Source organism: Alosa alosa, chromosome 12 (genome assembly GCF_017589495.1).
Source record: "Alosa alosa isolate M-15738 ecotype Scorff River chromosome 12, AALO_Geno_1.1, whole genome shotgun sequence".
NCBI lineage: Eukaryota > Metazoa > Chordata > Actinopteri > Clupeiformes > Clupeidae > Alosa > Alosa alosa.
The window spans coordinates 11,933,842-11,960,583 of NC_063200.1; the positions used below are offsets into that span (position 1 = coordinate 11,933,842).

Below are 26,742 nucleotides of genomic sequence, written 5' to 3' on the forward strand. Positions count from 1 at the left end.
CCCATATTCAGTCAAACATACATTATCCTATGTCTTCTTAGAGGGTTCAACAAGCATAAATAATGCACTTGTAATAAACATACTAGTAGATGTATAAGATGGAGCTGCAATCTTCTACTCTCAGACACACATACAGTGATATCACTGGTCAAACAGCCATTAATACAATGGTATCTCTGTAATCTACAAAACACAGAAAGAGAAACTACAAAACACACTGTTTATTGATAGAACATAAAACTATATACAGTATTATTTTTATAATTATTCTGTGTCAAAACTCCCAACGATAATCTCAAGTAATTCTGAGTGGGGCAGGCACAATTATGAGTCCATATGTACACAGTGGTAACGGGCAAACTCCCTCCCTGACCAAAACCCACGCCGCTCTTCAAACATTCTCTAATGCAACGACACTCCTTCCTCTCTTCCTCTACTGAAGCACAATGTGAGGAAGGCCAGGATGGGAACAGGGGGTCAAAGTTGACCATTTCAAACTGATCACAAGAGGATGTCCAGAAGCTTCACTCTCACTCCAAAGAAAGTTGACCATTTCAAACTGATCTTGAAGAGGATGTCCAGAAGCTTCAGTCTCATCCCACTCACCCCAATCTCAAACTGAATTATGTCCTGCGAGTCCACTGTCCCATCTGATCTAGTTTTCTGACTGACTGACTGTCCAAACAAACAAACAAACAAAAATAGATTTCCACTTTTCTTAATGCACAACATGAGAGCCTGACGGTAACTTTGAGTGACAATACTGAACTGTTGCCATGCCCACCCGGGCAAAGGGCCCGCCTCTCCTGTTCCAGAGGGATTCCCACTTCCCACTTAGGAATTCTAGGATTATTTGGCCATGCTGCCACCCCCCCCCCTTTTTTTTCTCTGGGTGAAAGGAATGGAGTGGGCGATCGCTCGGAGTGTCCTCTGTCTCCGCGGTATCCACCACCCCCTCAGTCCTCCAGCTCCAGGTCGAAGAGGCTGTACAAGTCCCGAGTGGTCACTCCTCGCAGGGTGGCTGCACACAAGCAAACAACAGAGTCTCAGTTGTCTTCACACTGTGACGGAATGTGTGTGTGTGTGTTTACAACTTTGAGACATCTTCTCTGTGTGTGAGTGTGTGTGTGTGTGTTGACAACTCTGAGACATCTTCTCTGTGTGTTGTCCACTGAGAGACATCTTGAGTGTCAGTATGCGTGTTCTCCACACTGACACGTCAATTGAATGTGTTAGTGTGAATATCTGTGCATCCACTCCACAAGGCAAGGCTGTAATCATAAAATAGGTATGAGGGGGGACATGTCCCCCCAAATACTCAAAATGCCCCCCCTCCCCCTCCACAAACTGGAAAATTATATGCTAAATGGTTAAAGTTATATCTTTCTCTGTCAGACAAATATCAGACAGAGAAAGGGAGTGCAAAGGTGAAATGGATCTCAGTTAAGTGAAGAAACTTGATTACAAAGAACTGGCAGGAAAATACTGATTTGACTTGCACAATGATCTTATCTTGAGCCATCGCTTACTTTATGTGAAAGTTGTACAATACCATGGAATTATAAAATACAGTATTTCTTGAATTTCCCCTAGGGATCAATAAAGTATCTATCTATCTATCAATGGAAAAAAGCAGATGTACAAACTGGTCATTATTTTTGAGAAACTACGCACTGCCTTCTCTCCCCACCCTTCCCGCTCATGTAGCATTTGATCAGAGTTCTTTTTAAGTTAAACTAGGGTAGTGCTTACTAGCTACTACAAACTATTGTTAACTAGAATACATCGTATACAAGGCCGTATAATTTGTTTGTGTGTGTGTGTGTGTGTGTTTGCCATTTCGCCCAGTTTGAGACATCTCAAGTGTCCCTTACTCATCTACCAACCACTTGATGTATGAATGTGTGTGTGCAACTATATGTGTGTGTGTGTGTGTGTGTGTGTGTGTGCATGACCAGGGATGGGCAGTATTTCTGATACATGTACAGTATTTAAAATACGTGCCCCAATTTAGCCCAGAATCAGTCGGGGTCCGGGTTTGTTTTGTTTAGTTTGAGCAGCCTCACGACAAATGATTAAAAGATGTAATAATCAATATTCCAGCTCCAGTCCAGTCTGATTGGATATCTGGCATGTTAGTTTTTTTGTCAGCTGTCTTATGCCACATTCCAGTTGTCTCGTAAAGCGACTTGGAGCTTGGAGTGACATCATATCCGTGTAAAAACCTGTATTAGTTGTAAGTTCCTGCTTTTTAATCCCTTTTCACCTTACAAACCCCATATTTGTTGGCCATTTTTTTAAAATGGCTGCCATGGCCCCCAAGGGTCAAAAATTTGATGCTTTTATCACAAAGTGATCAATTTCTGTGCTTAACTGCCAAACTATATAGATTTAATAGGCTAAATGTTTGGGATTAAAAAAGTGAGTCCATGCTCCCTTGAAAAAAGTATTTTGAATTTGAGTATTTTCAAAATGCAAAAATACAATTTTATTTTGATATATATTATGGCTACTGTATTTTGTAGTTTATTTTGATACATTTAAGACGAGGGTATTAGGTATTTTATTTTAAAATACATTTTGATGTATTTTTGCCCATCCCTGTGCATAACATGGTCTGAGAGATCACCCCAGTTGCCCACCAGCACATCTCCATGTCTTCATTGCCTATCTCTCTCTCTCCACCCCCTGCCCCCCCCTCACACACACAGCTGTAGTCACGATGCACGAAGCCCCACAGTCAAACAGACCCACAGCAGCCTTGTGAAAGGACTCCTTTATGTCAGATAAGGAAACACACACACACACACACACAAACACACACGCAGGATGACGCGATATGACCATCATACTCTGAACATTACCCATCCTCGTTGTGGAACAGAACTGGTTGGAGTGGGTCCGATTCTGACCCAATTCATGGTCTGAAAGCGGAATTTGGGTAATCTTTGATTTTTGGTCTTTTCAGTGACTCATCACTATCGCAGCGTTACTTATAGCGGGTTCCCACACATTTTTATTGACAACATTATAAAACCTTTACATGACTTTTCAATGACCTTGAATGACTTTTCAAAAATTTTGAATGAAATTTCCATGACTTTTCACAGCCTATGAATACAAAGTTTACTTTACAAGTTGATGACACGGCAAAATTAGATACAATTTTAATAATGTAATACGTTTTCTTCCGCTCCATTCTATATCTATGAAGGAAGCGATTGAATTCTGACATGATATGAATCTACTGAATTCCAGGATTTCTCCAGGTCCGGAAAATGTGATTTTATGATTCCACGACTTTTCCCCGTTTGCCATGACCGTTGCCAGACTAGGCTTAACACAACAAAGCTGAAGTGCGGTCAAATTCTTTAAACAGAGGTGAACGTTCAGAGAACCGTTTGCAAAAGTTTGCCTATGTTTGCAAATTTGAACGCACCTCAGGTTAACTCATTCTGACAAAGAGTTTAATTGCTAATAGCGTGTACCTAAAGCAGGTGGTACGCTCCTCAGTGAAGTCACTTTTATGCACTGCAAAAACTGCTTATCTAATAAAAATCTAACCAAGATTATTCATCTTATATCAAGATAAAAAAAATAGTTTGTGTTGTTTTCAGTATAAAGAGACTTACCTAGCACTTTTTCGTGAAATCATTTGACTTAATTTAAGAAAACTTTATTTTAAGACATCTCATCTGAAAAACAAGCACATTTTTCTGCCAGTGTGTTAAGCAAATTTGTCTGCCAGTGCGTTAAGTACATTTGTCTTGATAAGACTCCTTAAAATAAGTCAAAGATTTCTTAAATTAAATCAAAATGATCTTTTGAGAGAGCGCTAGGTAAGTCTTTTCATACTAAAAACAATACCAAATAGATTGTTTGACCTTATAACATTAATAACACACTGCAGTGTGCATGTCGAAGACGTTGGGAAGCACACGAAACCCTCCACATGCACGTTGATGACGCAATTCTTGTCAAGTGCCGCATGCCCGGGACACAGATGCAGGAGCATGTCCCGACCTTAACAGTGATGACCTCTTCCAAAATACACTGCAATGTCTGACAACCACATGGAACCTCAACCTCAGAATTGACCATACCTGATTGGACAGTGTTTTTGTGGGTGCCCCCATCAAGGATGATAAATAGCCACAGCAATGAAGCGAAACGATCAAAGAATTTGTCGGTATTTGTTGGCACTTGGCAGAGAACCCATTTTGAGCCTTCTGGAGGTGTCGTGGGCCTAATTCAATGAAACCGATGAAGGATGCCTGCTTGGTAACCCCAGTGAAATGCTCTTGAAGGCTGTTCTAACAATGATTTGTTAGTGATTTTCTTTTTGATGGTATAGGCTTGGTTGTTGATTGGTCGCTATGTGAAACCCCCTACCTATAGCACTAGGAATTTAACACCTCTACTGTGTATACCAGTATTTGAAATTTAAGCATGAGTACTAATACTTTCCTTGTACTGGGTTAGGCCAAAGTCCTTTTAGGCAAGTCCCTCCACTCGGCGGGACGCTTTTTGGGCACTTTTAGGGCATCTATTTCGGCAGAAATGCGCGTGCGCAAGTCTTCATGACACCAAACTTGCTTCAGTGGCGAGATCACAACACGTTATTGGCACTATGTATTCATAACACACCACATGATTGGCACAATGTTTTCACATGTCGACTTTTTTGCCGCAGAAGGGGCGGGATATGTGTAGACAACTGCCATACAGTGGGCAGTGCTTCGACTTGGCCAGCTTCACTCGCGGTCCGCGCGTGGGATCATGCGGTATCACGTGACTTTAATTTGTATTTTCCCAGTGAGACGCTGCAACAACCCAAACAACCGGTAGATGGCTCAAGTGAGCAGGGTGTCTCGTAAAAAGAAATGGAGCCTGGAAAACCCTACACAGACTTTACTACAGAGTTTAGCAGACTGGTTTAGAAATAATTTAATAGCCAGAAATATGCCTGCCCTGCCCTAATAAAGAAATATTTGGTTAACTGCGAGTGAATCCCGTTTGCAGCCCTAGAAGAAACGCAGGACAAATTAAACATTCTGGTTTTCTCCGAGTGCAACGATGATAGACAGACATCATTTGGACAAAATATAGAGCATATTAACCTCCGTTGCTCAGCCAAATGCCTTCCTGTTACGTCCTGTTATCCGCGGGTTACAGGCGATAAACGATTTTTGATGGTCACAAGTTTACTTCATTAGCGGTTTATTTTTTTGATTATTAAAGAGTGTTTTTCATTTAAAGGTTTGACTTCGTGCTTATTCAGTAGAGCATTTAGTGTTCTTCCCAATCCCAGACGTTCACATTGCATGTTTGTTTGTAATGGATGCAACCCTTGAGATAGGCTCACGCGTTTGGCGGCAATGAGTTGTTACAGTAACAGACATGAACCAAGACATATAGCCCAGCAGCAATCTAGGGACTGTTCGTTATTTATTGAAGGGGCCACCGGAGGAATTTTGAGTGCTTCAGTCAAAAGTTGCATGACCCTCCCTTGCCTGCTAGAAATTGTTCAATGACCCTCCGACAGAATTGTTAAAAATGACATGACCCTCCCCTGCCAATTGTCGCTGTCTTCCGCCCGCGCTGCTTTGCGCCACAGCCACACACTGTGATAACGTTCTTAAATCAATCTTTCCAGTGACCTTTTCAAATGTGTTGCGCCTGTTTGCACAATTTCACAAATAATCATATGTGATTAATGATATGACAAATAATCCCTGTGCGGGGACCCAAACAATGCATGCCAACTTTTTCCGTGTTTCTCCGCGTTATTTTAACTTCCTCCCGCTGTCTTGCCGTTTTAATGTTTTCCCGTAGAATATCCCATATTTTAATACTCTCATAACAGCCCTGGCATCGGGCCTGTCTCTGTGTTGCCCTGTTGCTACCCCTTGCCCTTCCAACGAAACAGATGTCTTCAAATCATCGTTTTCCTTGCTTGAAGGCGAACTTAGAGTGATGTTAACCTATTTAAGTTTAACGGCGTGATTGTCGTGAGAGCACGATTCATTGGCTTGCATGTTCGGCCTTATGTCTACGATGCACCTGAGGCTACTCAGCTACTAGAGAAAGAATTTCCCCTGTTTGTATGTTCACTCCAAGTTGGCCTACCATAACTCTGCACTGTAGACCCTAACTGGCTATTTATATTTTTCTGTGAAATAAGCAAATGTATTTGTTCAACTTTATGAAGCAGAATTACGCACTAGGCTACTTGGAACATAACACATTTGACAAAGGACAGATGTATGTTATAGTGACAAAATATTAACTTTCAGTGTTTTACGATGTCTTTGTCATGGGGAAGTTTTTTTCCCCCCATGCATTTATTCTAGGCTACGGTCAGTGACTGCCGTGAGAGAATTCGGGTTCTGTGTTTATTTCATGTCAGTGACTGACGCGAGAGAAGTGGGGTCTGTGTTGCGTTGCGTTAATTTATTTTTAATTGGGCATGCCGTGCCGTGTCGTCCACAGCTCAGTTCTGACAAAGCCGAATTTGATCCTTTTGAAACAATGAGTGCGCGCGTTTGTATGGTAATATTGCTTGACAGGGGGGATCCCAAGCAGCTTTCAGCCATAAGGCTACTATGAGAACATTTCCTAATTCACCCGACACTAATAATTCAAAATGTTGAAAACTATTTCGGCATAGCCTATTAACTGACCACCCGATTCACGTTGACTGGGGGGCAGGGGGGGCCATCAGACATTTGTGCCCAGTTAATCCGGCCCTGCCCCCATCAAATCACACCTTCCCACCAGCTGTGACAGCTTAAAAGAAGTCAAGAGGACTCCTAACTCACAGACCTATTCACAAACCGGTTTAGTGGCATTTCGCCTGTTTTGAAATCCTATGCGGCTACAGGAGCTTCCAATCGTGAGGAAGCAATTTTGCATTGTAGGCATAACTAACATGCAATAACGCCACCAACAACAACCAAAACTAGGCTACTCATTGTCAACATGTAAATTAAATGTAACATTATTGTGAATCAAATTAAAATGTTCTCTTTTGCAAACGTAGGCATAGGCATAGTAACAGATTAATTTAATAATGTTACAAAGATACTACATCAATCCGTATGTTTCATTGGGCTACTAGGCTATTTGTTTTGCCTTACTCTTGATTCATTTAGGCTTGGCCTTTTTATTCAGTTATTCATCATCTTCTGTCCTTGTGTAGCGCACGCATTCTCAGACCTGTCACCTGCCACTCATCATAAGGGAGGTGTTTGGAATCATTCCCGCGTTACAATCATCAGCCAATCAAGGTGGTCACTTCAGTCAAGCTCGTGTATGAGTAATAACGTCATCCATAGCAACGAAGACTCACTCACTCTTCGCTCAGCTGCAGAATCTGTTCAGGAGTTGTCATTTTCCCTTACTAAGAGTAGCCTAGGTCTAAAAGGCTTTGTGAATAACTTAATAAAACTCCTATAGCTAAAATCTTTTATTGCTATTTAGGAGTAGCCTACTCCTAGTGGTAAGATAAAAGGCTTTGTGAATATGGCCCCTGGTGTCTAACCCAATGCGTAGCCCATTTACACAAAATAATGGTCGAATATTAGGCTACTGATGATCATTGTTATTTAAGAACATGCAGAGCACCAAAAACATCTTGCTCGTAAAAAATCATCATACCGCACATTGTGGCCGGTCTGTTATTTAACCTACTTAAATAAGGCTGCGCAAACCACAGGCCTGCATTCGAGGCAGGCCTTCTGTTGAAGAATTTTATATAAAGCCTGCGCTAACAGTAATCCTCCTGTCCCCGATACCACAGCTGTGGATAGTGTGGAATGCAAGTAATAACACAATCCAATGTGTGTCTCAATTGTCACCCGCTGACCACCTCACACATTTCTCTAGATTTTGCAACGACCTTACATGACACAATGCCATAAAATGTCAGTGTTTAGGACACCGAATAATGTTTGTAATGATACCAGTTAGGCCTAAGTTCAACAGTAACATAAGTGTAATGAGCTATTCATTGTCGAAGGTGCATGGTGAAGTGAAATTCTTACTTTGGAAAACAAACATTTGCCGATATCATTGGATAGGGACTATGGCTAGTTGTTTATTTTTTACGTAGCCTACAATGGCCAGTTCAGACAAAGCCGAAATGACTCATTTTGAAACATTTGTATGGTTATATTGCTTGACTTAAATCCCAGAGAGTAGGCTAGGCTACCGCACCCCACAGTGATGGGCCTAGCGGTCTTACGCGTTCAGTGTGGGGTAGGCTATAAACAAGCTGAGAATTTAGCGGTGTCACATCTGCCTGTCACAGGCGTGGGGAGCTGAAGCTTGGGATACAGTTACTAAAGTAACAGTATTTTATTTTACTTCTTATGGAATATATTTTTATTTTTCACTTTTATAAAGACTTTGTGTCTGTTCCTGTTTGTTCCTATGCTGTTGGAACAAATAGTAGTTGATTATAAAGACAACTTTCTGTTGCAATATTCTGTGTGTTCTGGACTGCAGGTAACTTGTTAAGCCAGTGGTTCTCAAACTTTTTCTTTCATTCCCCACTTTGATCAAGGAGGCATTGACTTATGATAGTGGAGATAACGTGTTATCCCGAGGTCTTTGGAAGTCAGCATCTCCGACGGTAGTCTACCCTATTAAAAATATAAGTTTTCGATGTCCCAAATGGAGAGCCATACTTTATTGTTTTAACGATCTCTATGCTACTCACCAAAATGTAAGCATGGGATGGGAACATGATGAAGTATCCAACTGTCGTGTGTTAAATTATTGGGATTACGAGCCAGTGGTTTTCAAACATTATGCGTGACTCGGACATCTATGCAACAGACTCATATCGTCCTCGCATTCGCAAAATGAGGACATACAGACATAACAGGTGTACCTCCAGTTATGCATGGTTTTAGTCAAGTAATTTAAAGGTAAACTATGCAGTATTGGCAATTTCCTTCCTGTTTTCTCGGTTTTTGCTTCTTTTTCACTGGCTCTGTCATGACGAATGTCTGAGAAACTCCATCGCTACCTTTTTCTAGCCGGTGCCTGGCGTGTATGTGTATTTGAATGCAGTAAAGCAATTCTTTACACTCGTTATACTTCCTGACAGTGAGGCCGTCGGCCCGCCGGCCCACAGTTGCAAGGGTGGTTTTTCCGCTCACAGGCGCTAGGGGGAAGCGAGACGGCCACTATTCACCCGGAAAAAAGTCATAACCATTCCAATGACTCTGAAGCTGTTAAATTAAGGTAAATTAAGCTAAAAAACTAGCATATTAAGCTAAAAAACCTGCATAGTGTGCCTTTAAATGTGCTGGTGAAACAGTTGTGTACTCTGGGCACAGTTCTTCCAGAGCTTTGTGCCAAGTAATAAGCGTTGAGTCGAGATGTTTGTGTGAATGAAACGAAGCGTATAGGCCAGTGTGACATGCGTAAACCAATGGTGTAGAGATGACGCCACAGGGTTTTATTTAAGAGAGCCTACGTTTGTATGTAGGCAATTTTTATTCACAATACTTAGGCCTACTAAAATAAATAGTATTTTTTTATTTGTATTGGTTGTTTAGAAAAAAAAAAAAAATCGGTCGGTCTTAGCATAAGTTTACAACCCGGCAAGTCGGTCGGACTAAAAGGGGGGAAAAATAAATATTTGGGTCGGTTCTAAATTGACAGGGTTGGTCGGTTACGGCAAACGAAAATATTTTTAAGGATGGCCTGGCAGTGTTTTTTTGTCGTCTGCAGAAGTCAATAAATATGAATGTAATTCTGCGGCATAAAGCAGATGTATTTGTTTATTGTACAGAAAAATAAAAATGACATGTCAAGCAGTCAATTGACTACATTGCAGTCAAGAAGTAGGGCAAATTAATTTATGAAACCAAAGCGTGGGTCATAGTTGTCTAAGCCTCTATTAGAGTAGCCTGTTAAAAGCGTCGCCAGATAGTATTAAATCGGCAACAACATTGTTTTCTGCAGAAGCCTACCCAAGGCAACAGATTAATTCTGAACAGTTATTTCTCTACTGGCTTAATTATCACACCACTGTTTTGATTTGCGTAGCTGGGTTACCCCAAACACTGACAATAATGTAGACAGCAAATTTCGATTTCGATTTTCGTTACCACCGTGTAGTCAAGCCTTAAGACATACCCAAGTAGCCTAAATCGAGGTAATGTTTAATTATGCATGATTTATTTTGTTATTGAATTCGTAGTCTGGGATTACTCTCGGCAAGTCTCCTACTTTTTCAGTAGGGGCGGCAGGCAGAGCGATGTACAGTGGCAAAGCAACGCACAGTGGCTGAAAGTGGTACTAAAGCTTTACGCAGCTTCACGCCTCGTAATGCGCGACTGAAGTGGTCATTTGAAAGCAATGCCCACTGTATTGGCGTTACAAACTAACCCCATGCATTTTTAGAGTGCTGTGTCTCCTCAATAGAAAGTCTCTGGTTAGGCGTGCTGTGCGTTACCTGGAACAATTTCTCTACAGCACGACGCACTCCTGATGGGAGTTCCACTGCGAAATGGGGAAGTAGACAAATTTATCTTATCTACAGCCTGAACTTCATTGTGTGAGTGGTGACATTGAATCTTTATCTTTTCCCATTGTTTGTCAAGTCTTCTAGAACTTGCAATGAGGTAACCTACAGGGTGGTGTCCAAAGTGTAGTCAACTCCCCTACAAAACAAACTGCTTTTGATCCAGTTTACTAATTTTGTGTATGTGGACCATGATAGAACCATATAGGCCTAAATGTAGCTCTTGAATATAGCTCTGATAGGCTTCATTCAGCTGTCCAGAAACATAAATGTTTTATTTAATTTTTTCAGGCATCCAGTAGTTCCATATATTGTAAAACCACAGGTGCACAGGTGTAAAACCACAGGTGCTACGTTTACAGGAGCAATACACAACCTTTTCTCTTTGAGGGATACATTGTAAACACGGAAAAACACATCGTGATGCATGGATAAACACACCTACACATACACACCAAATTAATCTGTTGTGTTTTCTTACCCAGTTGTCCTAGTAGCGTCTGTCCGATGTCTTTGATATCGTTGTACTCATGCAGCAGGTCAATATGCTGATCCAGCTCCTGAATGTCCATCCCTCTGTGTCACAGAAGCAAACACACACACACACACACCTGGGCTATAATTTCACTCCCCAAGGATGACCAAGGACAGGTTACATGGTATTGAACTCTCACACAGTGCAGAAAAGGCAGTGCTAGCTCAATCTATTTCCGTCCAACAAAAACGCCTTCATATCATTGGGAATAACCAAAGGTAATTTACAACAGCTGCGTGGTGACTCGGTAATGGGAATAAAATGTATGTGACCAAAGAATAGCTTCTTGTGAGTCATTAGATGAGTCATCCTCTACTACTGTAGTATTACTCTTAAAAGCCAGAGGAACTTCATGCTAATGTTTGCCTGAATGGCATGAGTGGCATTCCAAGTATGTGGGTTAAGGGTCGTTCACACCAGGAAAGTTAACAATAACGGTAACAGCAAAAAAGTATCATTCTAGCTTAATGAATGACAACGTCCAGAAATAAACTTTCAGAGCGATTTTGAGAACGATAAAAAGCTGACAGCCAATCAGAATCCATCACACTCATGAACACGTGGAGACTTTCCTTATCGTTGGTCAGAGTGGACACTAATTTAGTTAAAGTTACAGTTATCTTTATAGTTAAATAGTTATCGTTTTTGGTGTGAACAGCGTTTTAGCGACAATTGAAAGTAAGTTAACTCAGAGTAAATAATAAACCTTCTTATAGAAGAGCCATATTGCTGCATTTTCTTTATTTACAAAAAAAAAGTTATTTTTCAAAGGTCTTTTTTTAGGTTTGCCACTTATTCTCAGTTTACTTACCTAGGTTTGACACTAAAAAGACACTTAGAACTCCCCCTTGGGCACACCGAGGCAGCCAATTCATTTTAATAAGTAGGTTGATATACAGTAGTGTGGTATATGATGAAGTCAAGGACAGATATACATATTTGTGCAAAAAACAAAAACAGAGCGTTTATCTACTGATATTGTAAGTCTGTCATTAATTATGAAGAAAATGAACCCAGAGGAATGACCTGGGGTCACATTGAAACTTTAAATGTCTGCTTCAGCAGGGGCGGAACACACGCAGTGGGGGCGGTGGAACAGCAGTAACGTCACAGCCTGACAGTCGGTCAGACTGGGTTTTATTCCGGAACCCCATTTATTATTTTTCCACTGACAGAGAAATTTTTCCACTGAACGGTTCCATCCCCGTTCACAAACTAATAATTAAAACTGGAACCTGTTCTCTGGTCAAAAAATGTCAGTGCTGCTTTGCAAAAAAGTGTTTGCTAAATACCACTTAACTTTAACTTAAAGGAACACGCCACCGTTTTATAAAATTGGGTTATTCACCGTCTCCCCTAGAGTTAGATAAGTGAGCAAAAACTTTTTTTGTGTCCGTGCATGCATTATCGTAGTCTGGTAGCGCCCCCGCTAGGTTAGCTTAGCATAGTGAATGGAATCCTTTGTAGCCAGATAGTACGTTGTGAATAAAAGTGAGCAACAAAATAATCCCCAATTACTTCTTGTGGCCCCCGTCTTCACAACGAGTACAAATGGCAATGCAGATTAAGACAAGGTGATTTCCTAGGCAGGTACTGACTTGGGACTATATTGGGACGAAGCACAGGCGAAGCACTGCTACTTGGCCGCAGAGATATCATGCTACACATAAGTACTTTTCTCACTCGCTACAGCAGGAACAATCTCTGTGGCCAAGTAGCCTGTGCTGACACCAAACACAGACTACATAGTGAGCCAATGTGAAAGAAAGATTTGATTTTTTTTCTCCATAGTAAATCTGATTTTGCAACCTACAGAAGCGCGCACACACACACACACACACACACACACACACACACACACACACACACACACACACACACGTGTGTGTTCCTCACTCATTCTGCAGGAGGGCGATCTGGGAGTCCAGCTCATCTTTCTTCCTCTTCAGCTCCTCTATCTCTCTCTCTGGCGAGGCCTGGGAGGCAGACGCACCCTGCACCTGAGTGAGTGTGTGTGTGTGTGGGGGGCACAGAGATCATTATACAAAGTAATACAAGGACGTTTCAAAACGCTTCAGCAATTTTGTGAGAGGATGAGCATAAGTAGCCATTATGATGATTTAGTGAAGGGGGGAAATAGATTGTCTTACAGGAGATTTAAAACTTGAATTGACTCTTCTTCCTCCAGAACATGGTGTCCTGAAAGAAACACAGAAATCCAGGGTCAGGTTTACTCATGGGGGGGGGATTTCAAACACATCAAGTTATTCCTCTAGGCCAGTGTTTCTCATAGTGATCCGCAAGCTATCCTAAGTGGTCCGCGAGCAGACGTGGTAAAATATAATATAGATGAGTTGTTTGCAATATTGAACCAACACTGCCTATGTAAGCTACGCCAGTTTAAATCGTAGGCCTATTGTGTAATATACTGTTGAAATAGGTGTACTGTAAGTAGTCCTTGGTCTGAAAAAGTTTAAGAAACACTGCTCTAGGCTACAGATGATTTTGCAAGTCCAACCTATCCTACAGTGATCATCTGATGAAGGTTGTGTCACATGTCTGTTTTAGGAAATCAACAGTAGCCTAAAGGTCAAACGTTACAAAACAGCAAACGTCAATGCCGGGTGAGAGGGCATTCAGGAGCTAGACTGCTTAAAGAAATTTCACTAACTTCATTCATACATGCATTCACCTGAGTCAGGTTACATTGAAACGCTGTAAGGTAAATCTTACAGAAATGACAACATTGCATGCCTGTGTTTAATTCTTTCAAATCAATCACATTACCAATTAAAGGCAACGTATTTTTTACATTACAGAAGTAACGTTGACGAACTAAAACTTGACAACAGAGGACAATTTGGTTTTGGCATGGCCCTTGATGTCGTGTATAGAATCACTACAGTAGCAGACAGATCTGAGGTAATGTGTTAGCTTTAGGCCTGTATTGTCAATGAACTAGCCGTAAGGTACCTTCTCAGAGTGTTTCGAGACGTTAATCCCCCTCGTCTTGGCGTAACATTACATTTCGCTGTCAGTTCTTGTCGGCTCTCTGACTCCATTGAACAGATGTTACCACATTTCGTAACAGAATAGTGAGTTTACGTTGACTGTTTGAATAACTATTTTCCTAGTCTACCGCTAGTGGCTTCAAAATAATACAGTTGTAGTCAGGCTACTAGAGTTGTACCAGAGAATGTCTAATAAGTAGACGGGCTCTGGTTGTACACACGCACACACGACTACAAACTCCCGCCTATTCAGAACACTGTCACTCCCCGATGTGAGTCGCGCATGCGTCACTTTGCTACTTTGCGACTAGTTTCTTTTACTGTCTATGCTACCAGTGCTGTTAGCCACAGAATAATGACATTAGCCTACACAGCAGTAATGTATTATTTAGCGTAAGGCATCACATTTTCACGGCATGATCTCTAATGTCAGTTCTAGATTAGAAGCTGAAGTAGCCTGCTAGCGAGAGACTTCTGTAATATCAATAAAAATTGACCTATAACGAAGTTTGTTCACTGCTGGCAAGTAAGTAAGCAATCAAGCACAACAAAGGCTGTCACTTGAATGGCGTTTGCTAACGTTCGCAATCAAACAATCTTAGATAGCTAAAACGTTTTTGAAACAGAAAAGTTAATTATTTTATGGATTTCAGTCGGATCCCTTGGCGCCGTAAAACCTATCAATCTGAGCATGCGTGACTCACATCGGGGAGTGACAACACTCGACTTTTAATTGGTGCATTTACATAGGAAGTAGAACTTGATTGGTTTATTCTAAAAGATAAAGCGGAAGTTAATGTGAACTCCCCATCATAGCTAGACATTAAAATAACTCCCCTTACTGAATACCTACTCAATGAAGTTTTCGATGAGCCTTCTCGACAATCACAGTCAATTATGTTTTATTGAAATCAAGATATGTTTTTAATAGCCTTTGGGTGACTAATTTCACCGGTGCATAAAAAATATAATCATACGGAACAATTTTGCCTTTTTAACCCAACAGATGGCGCTACAAACCTGCTATTTCAAAACGCTAAATTGACTCACCCAGTCATTGGACTAAAGAATTGTAGGCCTGCCACATTCATGACCCAGTGCACACATTGAGATACAATATTTTGCTTACACTTTGAACAAGGATATACTATTTGTAGTTAATAACTACAACATTATAATGTTTTCTACTTGTCCTACAACATTCCTACAACTTCCTAACTTATGATGCTTTCTACTTGTTTTTACGCCTAGTGTATTCCATTTGCCTGTGAAACTCTTAATCTGATATCCATGTAATTATTAACTCTTTAAGGTTCTTTAAATGGCTTGTCAGAAACAACATAACAAAACAGCTAATCCATTTTGTACAAAGCTTTGCCAATCTTGATAATGACTATTTCCATGCAATGAACTGCACTGTTCTGTAGGCCTACCTTTCAATACTTATTGGATCACATTTCATGTATGCCGATATAAATTGAATATGGGAATGAGATGTCCTTGGAGTATTATATTTGCATGAGGTTGCTGTACGCCCATCATGTAATATAACACTAATAGTGTCATTCATGAACCTCTCTCCTTATTTATTGCACTGCTCTGCATAGTCCTGAGGCTCATCCTTACTGTCCGGCTGCTGCCTGTCGCATCTCCTCAATAACAGGTGCAATTTGAGAATGACGCTGCATGCCGAGCTCTTAGTCAGTCAGTCAGTCAGTCAGTCAATAAGGACAGAGCCACATGCTGAATGAAAAAAATATAGCCCTGTGCAGAGATGGAGAGGGTGGGTGGGAGTGGGTGGAGGGACTGAAGGAAGAGATTGGGTGGGGGGAGGGATGGGGTTAAAGCAGCGGGATGAATGAATCACCCAAGCAGAAGATAAAAGGTGTACTGAGGACAACAGGCGGACTCAGGTTGGGATGGGAAAACTTCACGTCCCGTTAACCACACTCACGGGGGCGCGGGGGTGTACACGCAGGCATAAGTGCATGCTGCCATTCGCAGAGCACGAGGCAAGGCTGTACGCCATGTGGTGATAGCGTATTTTACCCAGGGACATGCAGACACATATCCGGACAAATGAGATTGTGTATCCTGACTGAAGAGATTACACATATCCTGACAATTGAACAAAAGAAACTGAGGCTACATTTATACGGTGACGATGAAAAGAGAAGACGCAGAAGTGGCGTCTCGTCTTCATTTTTTTATTCGCGTTTAGACAAGCATTCTCAGGGGGAAATCTTTGTTTATATGAAGACGCAATCGTATGTGATATGCGATTGGATATGCATTCCAGACCGCTGGGTGGTGGTGTGATAGAACCCCGGTACGTCACGCGCAGACATTCTAATTTGACAGTTTAGCCAGAGAGGTAAACAAGGATCTTTGGTTTAGATGGAGACGCAACCCGAGTCGTCTTCAAAACTCTACACTCTGGAAGGAGTCTTCAGATTGTGGCGTCTTCAAGCCCCGATGGCGGGGTTGCCGTGTAAACGAAAGTCACTTATGATAAAATATTTTGTCGTCTTCCTTCGCAATCGTCCTCGTATAAACGGCCCCAGAGTGACAAATGAGATGACACAACAACAGTTAAAGGCAGTCAGCGATTGTACGTGATTTTAAGCTCATTACATTTTTTGTCACATTCAGCAATCATCTCCTCACGGCCAATAGCTGCCCATTCTGTGAGTGGCCTACAGTGTAGGCTCTGTAGGCAGCCCAGGCTTCGAAAACTGGAAACAAACAAAGTGTGGGAGGGGGAGTTTCTCTGGGAATACTGACGGGAGGGGTGAGCTTACCTCTCTGGTGTGTTTTGTTTGCTCTTTGGTTAGTATAATGTACAAGTACGTTGTTTTCAGGGATGTAGTGGTAAAATAAGAGGTGAATAAACTATGAATTTTGTGATCTTGGTGAGGTGGACTGCGCCATGCGGTATCGGATTTTTTTAAAAGGCAGAACATGTTTGATGATGATTGAGGTTATTGTCCAATAACAATACCAGTGGTATTAAATGGTTCCTAGAGTGTTGATGACTGTACATATTGTGAATGTGGATAATACAGTGTGATTTTGTAATGTTAATGTGGATAATACAGTGTGATTTTGTAATATTAAAAAAGCAATTGGTAAAAGTTAAAAGCAAAGTTTAGCCTCCACTACATGGTTGTTTTGGACGAAAGCGTCTGCTTATACATATAAATATAAACATAAACATAAACAAACACGGTTTCCTGCACAATTGCTGACTGCACCTTTAATACCGTCTGTCACAGAAAAAGAGTGTAGAAGGAGTGCTTTGAAATATTCAAAAAAATATTCACTTTGTTAGACCAATAGGGTGCAATACATTTACTTTTGCACTATATATTTGACTGACATTATCCTCTTCCACACCAGCTGCATTTCTTCAGTCAACTGACACTGAATGTTAATAGAACGCTGGTTCTGTAAGCATTTATGCAAAGCCCTCTGTTGTTTTGCTACCAGTCCAGCGTACTGTTCCAATAAAATGGAACGATTTAATTGTCGACTTAATTGTAGCCCTCTTTGCCTTGTTATGAGTCAGCCATCAGATATTAGGTATCAGTTACTAAAAGGCATTGGATATCAGCTGTCAGTGGTCAGCTGACCACCAGGTGAGCTGTACTACTCAACTGGGCCAAGCTGAGTTGAAGAAAAGTAAGGTCTACTCCACTCTCTCTCTTCAGAGACACAAAAAGGCCCTGACACACACAGGGATATTATGGTGCGGTGTGTGTGTGTGTGTGTTTGTGTGTGTGTGTGTGTGTGTGTGTGCCCGTCTTAGAGCCCTCTCTGTGGTCACAGGAGTGGAAAGAACTGTCTGCGAGATGGTTCACTGGGCAAATATCAAAGGGAAACAGGACTCAGCTAAGGCAAAAAAGACAGAAATGATTAAAAAAAAGAATCCCCCTCCCTACCTCCCTCACTCAGTCTCTCCTTCCACCATTCTGCCGGCCCGCCTGAGCCATGCGTTATTTATACCTCAACACACAAAGAGAAGAGGGAAGGATGAAAAATTCACACAGGCACCGGGCTTCTCCTTTTAGGGATCAGTAACACATGTGGTAATGGCCCCTTGGTAGGCTGATTCACAGGGTAGGCTGATCCCCATACTTCACAGAACAATAATTATGCAGGGCTGGTGTGTGTGTGTGTGTGTGTCACTGTGTATGTGTGTGTGTGTGTGTTTGTGTTTATGTGTGTGTGTGTGTGTGTGTGTGTGTGTGCGTGTGTGTGTGTGTGTGTGTGTGTGTTTGTGTTTATGTGTGTGTCTGTAGGGTTGTGTTGTCCTTCATCTATATCCCCAATCTTCCAGTGAAAAAGCGAAACGGCAGCAGCATTAAGGACTCTAACATTGGAGACATCTTTTTTTGGCAGAATCCTATGGGAGACATAGCTGAAGTACCCTGAACAAACTCCTACTTTGTGAAACCAGTTGTGTCCCTTTTAACACCTGCTAAGGTCGAAAACAAGTGGAGGTCTACTTCTCCATTTAAAGGAATTTCTAATTATTTATCCTAAACTAAGGCTAGGCATTGATTGATTCAGAATACACATGACATAAGTTAAAGCTAGTTAGCCATTTCGTTTTTGGCAAAACTAAGATTGCTATCTCCCTCGTAAGAAAATGTCTTGACTAAAATGACATGAGCTGATATCTCCTCTCTGCCGTGGATGACTACTTCAGGCTGCCCCCTCGAATGGTCGTGCGTCACCGTTTCCCGGAGGACACGTTGAGGAGGAAGCTGAGAGGAATGGTGTGTGTGTGTGTGTGTGTGTGTGTGCAGGTTTGCATTTTGTCACGTTTATAATTCATGACTGTCTTGCCCTCAGTGTAGCGTCTGAGTAGCACTCCTCTGACATTACAGCCAAACATCATAAACCATACTGTCTGACACCCCTCACCTCCTCACTCACTCACCCTAGAGACAGAGAGATGGAGATGGAGAGAGAAAGAGATAAGGAAATGGCAAAAGAGATTGAGAGAGAGAAGGAAAGAGATGAGAGAAAGAAAGAGAAGGAGAGAGAGAGATGGAGAGAGAAGGATGGAGAGAGAGTTTGATAGACATAGCCATCCATGAATGAACAGATAGAGATAAAGAAAGAAAGATAGGGAAAAAAGGATGGTGAGGAACAGACATATTGGAAGAGAGAGCAGGACAGTGGGATTGGAATGGTCACCTGGGAGAAGAATGATTCAAAGCGTGCCATAAAACACCAATATATCCTTAAAGACTGTGCTAGCTAAGCTGGGTGCGCAGGAAGCGATTATGGCCTTGAATAATTCACGACTGGCAAAGATTTCCCCATTTTTTTTTAAAACTGTACACTCAAGACATCAAATTCATCTAACAAACACACACACACACACACACACACAATGATGCACGCACACATACACACATAAACACATGGACACATATATAGTACTCACACAAAGCACACACTCACACAAAGACCTGTGGAGACACATAAATCAGCACACGTATATGTGCAGATATTTCATTTCCATAGGGATGTATTCTGCATTCACTCACCACCTTGTCATCCTGTATAGAATGATACGGCATAAGACGGGATTCTATACTACTGTATTCCAAGTCATATATAGATTGGTCCCCTCCCTGCTGTTTCACTTGCATCAGACACATTTACATACATTTATTTAGCATACACATCCCCACAGGTGACAGAAGGTGTATTGTAAGATCAAAATATTTGTATGTATTGTATATTTGTGCTAGCAAGGGTTCAAACTAATGAGCTTGATCTTGTGGGGATGTTTTGGCCTCAAGCTACCGAAACACCGATGAAGACACTGTGTGGCCCTGTGTAGGCTATATCCTTGACATTTGTTTGTGTTTATCCTAGACATTTGTTTGTTTATCCTACACATTTGTTTGTGTTTATCCTAGACATTTGTTAGTGTTTATCCCGAGTTTTGTCTAGCATCATCCAACTGGGCAGAGATACTGTAACTTCAGCTCACATTTCCACTTCTGAATGTGGTTCATGCAGAACACGAAAAATAACAGATTCTTTTCTATTGACTGAATATTCTGCACTGGAGATAGGGAGAGTCACCTGGGCGATGGGTTAAAATGTACCCAGGGAGGGTATAATGTCTTACCTGAAGCAGTGTGTGAATGTGTGTGTGTCTGTGTGTGTGTGTGAGGGCGGTGAAAGATGCCTCAATAAGCGCCGATGCAGCCTGTCTGAGCCACGGCCGCTCAGGGTTCAGCCGGGGGTCAGATGTGATTACTGGCGTTCTGCCGATGACAAGCCATCCCTCTTGTTCGGCGGAGGATCCACTCTCCTCCCCATCAGACACAAAAAGGACGGGCTGCGGCAGTCTAAATTGTGTTACCAAGTCTCCTCACAGGTCCCAGATCAAAGATTTTGGTGTAAATGAAAGAATTAAATTATTTAGTTATTAATTATTTAATCAAGGTACATTTTCACAGAGCACAATGCTTGGGACCTGGTTTTTCGTCAACTGAATCGTAGTATAAATTACTTCATACATTATAAATGATATAGCCTAAATCTAAAATATAGTGACATGGTGAAGGTCGTTTGTATTTTCTTGGAATAGGCACAGTATGAATGAGTTGTGCGGCAGAATTAATTAAAGGTTTCTGATTTCAAACGTTTCATCGGTGCCACTTCTTCAGTTCCGTTGCAATCAAAGCAAAGCCCAACTGACGGGTTTATCAGCCTTTTAATTTTTATTAACAACAACGTGTTCATTATTGGTACACTTCAAACCGATGACAAAGGCTAAAAGGCTTGCATCACCTCAGAACAGGAACACAAGAAGAGAAAGCATACTGCATACTGAAAGAAAAACAATGCTGCAAAGGTTTAGATGAGCACAGATAATAATAATAATGATAACCATATCAATAATAAGAACAATAATAAGAAAATGTTTGTTTGTGTGTGTGTGTGTGTGTGTGTGTGTGCATTTGTGTGTGCGTGTGTGCGTATGTGTGTGTGTTCCTGTGTGTGTGTTTGTGTGTGTGTGTGTGTGTGTGTGTGTGTGTGTGTGTGTGTGTGTGTGTGTGTGTGTGTGTCCAGAATTAAGATTGTGGTGGTGAGCTTGTCCGGGCAGATAAGATGATCACGATCTGGGAGAAGCCAGATATACTCCCCAACTCACCATCTTTTCATGTGCAGGAAGGAGGGATGGAATGGCGAAAATCAATCTCAGTAATAAACCATGTGGAGGAGGGCAAATAGAGCAGAAATGCACTCGCAATGCACTCGCAATCGTCATTAGCGCTGTGGTGACGTCAGTCGAGGGGGAAAGAAAAACGTCTGCAGGTCCAGGGCTGAATGGACGTGTGGCGAACAACAGCGCAAGATGGCTGACCTTCCATCGACTCAGTCCGTGAGAGGCAAATTCTCCTCCTAGCGATTGAAAAGAAGTTCCGAGAAGAGAGACACTAGTGTTCCAAGCCCTTCAGATAAATGTCATCCCTTTGCCTTGGGAGGGGACACGGGCGGAGAGCAGGAAGGGACAATTCACAGCCGCACGAAGAAAACTATTTCAGTTTCTTTTTTTTTCCAAGATGCTGATTTATGCAACAGAGAAAAATAGCTGAGATTTGAATCATTGTTTTAATTCCAGAGAAAATAATATAGGCAAACCAGTAGAAAACCAAATATAGCAACACAAAAACTAAAACAGCTGAGAGAGAAATATATATCAACTGGTTACTTTTAAGGTTTATATTCGAATAGTAACTGTAACACTCAATAGTTGTCCACAAATTAATATTCATGAATCCTATATAAAAATGCTTTTGATCACACATTGTCTGTTTATGTATAACCATTGCCTATGTTATTATTGCAAGAACCCAAGAGCTTCAGGTCGCTAGGGCATACTGTAACTCTTAAGAGTGTTAACTGTATATAAATGTCTGGTTGGTAACTGTAAGATACTCTGCCTTCACCCATCTAAGAAGCCAAAAGAACATTACAAAAAAAGCCACTTTTTCCCTTCAGGACAAAAAAAATGTGTGTGGTCACAAATTGATCCCATAATTTCATTCAATCAGGGTTCCGCCGATGTGCTTTCCAGGCCCCCAGTGGATGAGGGCAGGCTCAACGAGAAAAACACCCAGCGCGACACACACCTCTCCTCCACACACCTCCTCCACACACCTCTCCTCCATGACACAAAATGAGCTGGTTCCAACTTTGACAAAAAAAAAATCGTCTTTGTTACAAGTGTATCCGAATCCAAAACGTCTCCCACCTTCAGCGTGGAGACTTGAGTAGATGCAGGCTTTTAGATGTGCAGGTTTGGAGGGTCCTATGAAGATGCTCAACGGTTGAGGAGAAACCTCACAAAGAAGTTCTGTTTGGATCCTGTACACTCCCGTTTCCCATTTAGCAGCTTAAACAGCAGACTAGCTCATCCTCCGTCCAGACTGCTGGATGACTAAAGCCCCCCGCCCTTCCGCAGTTACCCCCCACCCCCAACCCCCGCCCTCGGGCCCCTGGCCCTGGGAGAATCTGACAGGTAGCGTCTCCGAGCCCTCATAATGACATCCACAGAGGGCAGAGGACAAAGAGAAAAGAGATGCCTGAATCGCACAACGTGGTTCATCTCCATGTAGACAAGAGTTCTCTGGAATAAAAAAACGGCATATTTAAGTTCGAACCCCAGCTAGCTGCCCAGTCGGAGTCACACGAGCACCTGACCCAATCCTTGACCCAGTCCAGTTTTGCTTAACTTAATCAGTGGTGCTCCCCGATCCTGATCCCATTTCAGTTCCAGCTCCGGTTGAGGTCCGGCGCTAGACGTCGGTGCTGATGCTGCAGCTGCGCGTGAACATCTCGCGCATGGTGACGGAGCGGGTCAGGTTGAGCTTGTTGCTAGGCGCTGGTGGGTGGAGGGCCTGTGGGTGGTGCAGGGCCTGCTGGTGGTGCGGGTGCGCGTGGGCGTACCTGGGCACAGGCATCTCCACGGGCAGCTGCAGGTCCTGCTGCTGCACGGCGCGGTAGCTGAGGCGCTCGCCGCCGTTGCGCAGGTGGCTCTCCACCACGGGCGGCGCGGGCGGCTGCAGGTAGAAGGGCAGCTCGTAGCGCGACGTGCACGACGGGCAGAAGGTGTGTGAGCGCGTCAGCTTGCGCGTCGTGGGGGGCGTGAACAGGGCCACGGGGCCATTGGCTGTGGCGATGCCCCCGCCGCCACCCACCCCGATGGTGTGGCCAGTCGTTGCCGTGGCTGCGGAGGCCGCCAACAGGTTGTGGTTGGAGTGGACGGGCGGGAGGCGCGACGTCACAGCGAAGTCCGGCTCCTCCTCCTCCGACTCCGATTCTTCCTTCTTACAGCAATAATACTGTCCACAGAGAAGCAGAGGAGACAGAGATGGAGAAAGTTAGAGAGAGCTGAACTTCATTTACACACACACACACTCACACACACACACACACACACACACACACACAAGGAGCAGAGGAGACAGAGATGGAGAAAGTTAGAGAGAGCTGAACTTCATTTACACACACACACACACACACACACACACACACACACACACACACACACACACACACGAGGAGCAGAGGAGACAGAGATGGAGAAAGTTAGAGAGAGCTGAACTTTAGAGAAACAAACAGAGAAAAATAGCACGAGAGACGTCTGAGAAAATGACCTTTATGGCAAAACACATTTTTTTACACAAAGGCAATTCAACGTGATTTAAGCAAAAGCAGCCAACAGTGAAATTAAGAGAAAATAATTAGAATAGAGTAAAAGAATGAACAAAATACATGAAAATAAAAAATACAATTAAGACAGCTTACAGAGTGCATTGAGTTTGATATGATTGATTGTCTTTATCCATCCACTGAACGCAAACCCAGGATGAACAGCAGAGGGAGGAGAGAAGGAGCGTTTACACTGACAGAGATGAGGGGAGTGTGGGATTGATCTATAAACCAGTCCTCCTCTGCGCTGAAGTAAACTCCGCAGCCAAGCACTAACGGCTACGCTAGCGGCTATGCTAACGGCTATGCTAGCGGCTATGCTAGCGGCTACGCTGACACTGCTATCCTCCTCGTTGTCCCTTTACTGGTTTTCACTCTGCCCCTGCATTACACTCCTAACCGCCACTGAGAATTAAATCAGCCCAGCTGAGTCTCCGTAAGCCCTCTGATCAGACCTATTCATTCAAACACGTACTTCAAAATCACTATGCCATGTGACCATTTTTAAGGGTGGAGGGATTCAAGAGATCGCTGGTTTGAATAGGGTGTCGGTGCGAAATGTCTTCATCTTTGTTGTATGTGTGTGTGTGTGTGTGTGTGTGTGTGTGTGTGTGGGATGGAGTGTCTTGCGGTGTCAAGGTCTCTGGGCTTAGAGTGTTCAAACGTTTAATGTGGAATTAAATGCAGGGGAAACTTTCTGGCACACATTAAACTAGGTCGTGCTTGTAAAGTTAATTGAATTGAGTTAAGGACTTGGCAATGAGGCTGAGAGAAGTGTGTGTGTGCGTCTGTGTGTGTGTGTGTGTGTGTGTGCATGTGCGTCTGTGTGTGTCTAGCCTATTAGTGTGTGTGGGTGTGAAAAGGAGAAGAAGGAAGGGAGTGAGAGAAGAGAGAGAGAGAGAGAGTGAGAGAAGAGAGAGAGAGAGAGAGAGAGAGAGAGAGAGAGAAATGTGTTATCTCTCTGCATTGTTACATGACTGAGGAAGTGCAGAGCCAAAGCAGTGGCTAGCTGAGTGAAATTGGAATGGATGGTGCTTTAGTTAGATGGAGCCCAACAGCGAGTCTCTAAAAGCCATCTCATACTTTCTGTCAATGTATCCAATGTACGTACACACACACACACACACACACACACACACACACACACACACACACACACACACACACACACACACGGGGTGCAGGGGTGGATTGGAGGTGGGGGTGGATTGGAGGTGGGTGTGGAGGGGTGCAGTGGTGGGTTTTGTTGGACACACAGAGCATGTATATGCATGTGTGCCATGTCTATGATTATGTTATGATTCTTTGCAGATACTTTTGTCCAAAGTGACATACAATAATAACAAATAAACATTATCATTACCAACAAACAGTTTTTAGCCTACAAAAAATGCTAATATAGTATTAGACTAAATGATTTTACAGAATAATAATAGCAAATCATCATAATAACAATAACCATAAACATGTAGAAACCGTGATTCTGTAAGAAGAATTAATTAGATACAGTAAGTGAAATCTATGCCTGACCAGGGGTGTGTATTTGGGTCTGAACATCTGTGCGAAAATCTGTGTAGTTGTATGAGTGTGTGTCCATATAGTGTGTGTGTGTGTGTGTGTGTGAGTGTGTGTGTGTGTAGGCAGGGGTCTTACCTGCAGCCTACAGTAGCACAGTACAGCAATGATACATAGTAAGATAACAGTTGCTAAAATTCCTCCTGTGATGACCACTGTCCCGGCTGTCATTCGAAATCCTCTCCATCAACACCCTAAATCAGAGAAAGCGACAGAGAAAGAGAGAGAGAGAGAGAGAGAGAGGGGTCATCATTACGATTCAGAGAATGCACCGTTGGTAATGATTGTACATAATGCATCCTTATAATGCATAATGCAGACATATAAGTCTTTCTCATGACTTTATAATGGCATCCATGGTTCATCATCTACACAATCACAGTTATGTCTCCATGAACAGAGCATGAGGACCAGAGAGAATTAAAAGAAGCAATGAATTAAGGAATGAAGGATAGTTGAAGAAGGATGGAAGTAAGAAATGAAGAAAGGGGGAGAAAGAAAGAAAGAAAGAAAGAAAGAAAGAAAGAAAGAAAGAAAAAGAAAAGGGAGAGAGAAAGAGAGAGAAAGAAAATGGGGAAAGAAAGAAAGACAGAAAGAAAGAAAAAAAGAAAAGGGAGAGAGAAAGAGAGAGAAAGAAAATGGGGAGAAAGAAAGAGGGGATGAGAAAGAAAGGAAGAAAGAGAAAGAAAAATTGTGCGGAGTAATGAGAGTAGACGGAGAGGAAATATGATGGTGTAGACAAACAGAGATCGTAGAGAATAATAGGAGAGAAAAATACAAAAGTGTTTCATAAGGTCGAGAGAGAGAGAGAGAGAGGAAGAGGAGGAGGAAGAGGAGGAGGAAGAAAAAGGGAAGGGAGGGAGGTCAGATCATAGTGAGCTGAGGAGTAAAAAGGTGGACTGACCGATAACATCCCCAGATAGAGAGGCTGGGCAGGACTTCAAAAATACTCAATAGCAAAGACGGTGTGATGGAGCAGATAGAACAACAAATGGATGGGTGGAGGAGGGGAGATCTGATTTGTAGGAGAGAGGTCGTGACCTTTGAAATGGCACAGAGCGATGGGAAGATGACCTCTAGGCACAGCTGACTGACCCTTGCAACATGCTCGAAACGAAAACCACGCCATGTGCACATTGGTGAACTGTCTGTGCGTGTGTGTGTGTGTGTGTGTGTATGTAGGTGCTCATAGAATCTATCCGCTTTGCTTGCTATTACCAGACTCAAATTCACTTTGTGGATATGGTCTGGGCTCACCCACTTCACTGGGGATTGTTTCTAGTCGTTGTGCCTTAATACTGCAGAGTTCTGAAACCACTGGACCAGCCATT

At 42.5% G+C, this 26,742-nt stretch overlaps 2 protein-coding genes across 2 annotated transcripts in view; both read right to left on the reverse strand.

Moving 5' to 3' along the window:
* Window positions 1-206: 206 nt before the first annotated feature.
* Window positions 207-14,467, reverse strand: swi5 (SWI5 homologous recombination repair protein). Its single transcript, XM_048259068.1, has 5 exons — window positions 14,049-14,467; window positions 13,226-13,274; window positions 12,972-13,075; window positions 11,022-11,116; window positions 207-1,021 (listed from the first exon to the last, which is right to left on the reverse strand). The coding sequence occupies exons 1-5, from the start codon at window positions 14,135-14,137 to the stop codon at window positions 957-959; spliced, it is 402 nt and encodes a 133-aa protein (XP_048115025.1). The 5' UTR covers window positions 14,138-14,467; the 3' UTR covers window positions 207-956.
* An 8,150-nt stretch (window positions 14,468-22,617) lies between these two features.
* fam163ba (family with sequence similarity 163 member B, genome duplicate a) overlaps window positions 22,618-26,742 on the reverse strand; it is a 34,436-nt gene continuing 30,311 nt past the window's right edge. The window contains exons 2-3 of the mRNA XM_048259025.1: window positions 25,490-25,605; window positions 22,618-23,466 (exon numbers count right to left, since the gene is read on the reverse strand). Coding sequence (XP_048114982.1) covers window positions 22,921-23,466; window positions 25,490-25,582 — 639 coding nt within the window. The 5' untranslated portion in view covers window positions 25,583-25,605 and the 3' untranslated portion in view covers window positions 22,618-22,920. The remainder of the gene's footprint in view (window positions 23,467-25,489; window positions 25,606-26,742) is intronic.

Excerpts from the sequence above, each read along its gene's own strand:
- swi5 (XM_048259068.1), bottom strand. The coding sequence starts at position 14,137 with ATGGAGTCAGAGAGCCGACAAGAACTGACAGCGAAATGTAATGTTACG. Across the intron at positions 11,117-12,971 it reads ATCGCCCTCCTGCAGAATGA|AGGGATGGACATTCAGGAGC; the intron begins GTGAGGAACACA and ends TCTGTGACACAG. Across the intron at positions 1,022-11,021 it reads GACGCTACTAGGACAACTGG|CCACCCTGCGAGGAGTGACC; the intron begins GTAAGAAAACAC and ends GCTTGTGTGCAG.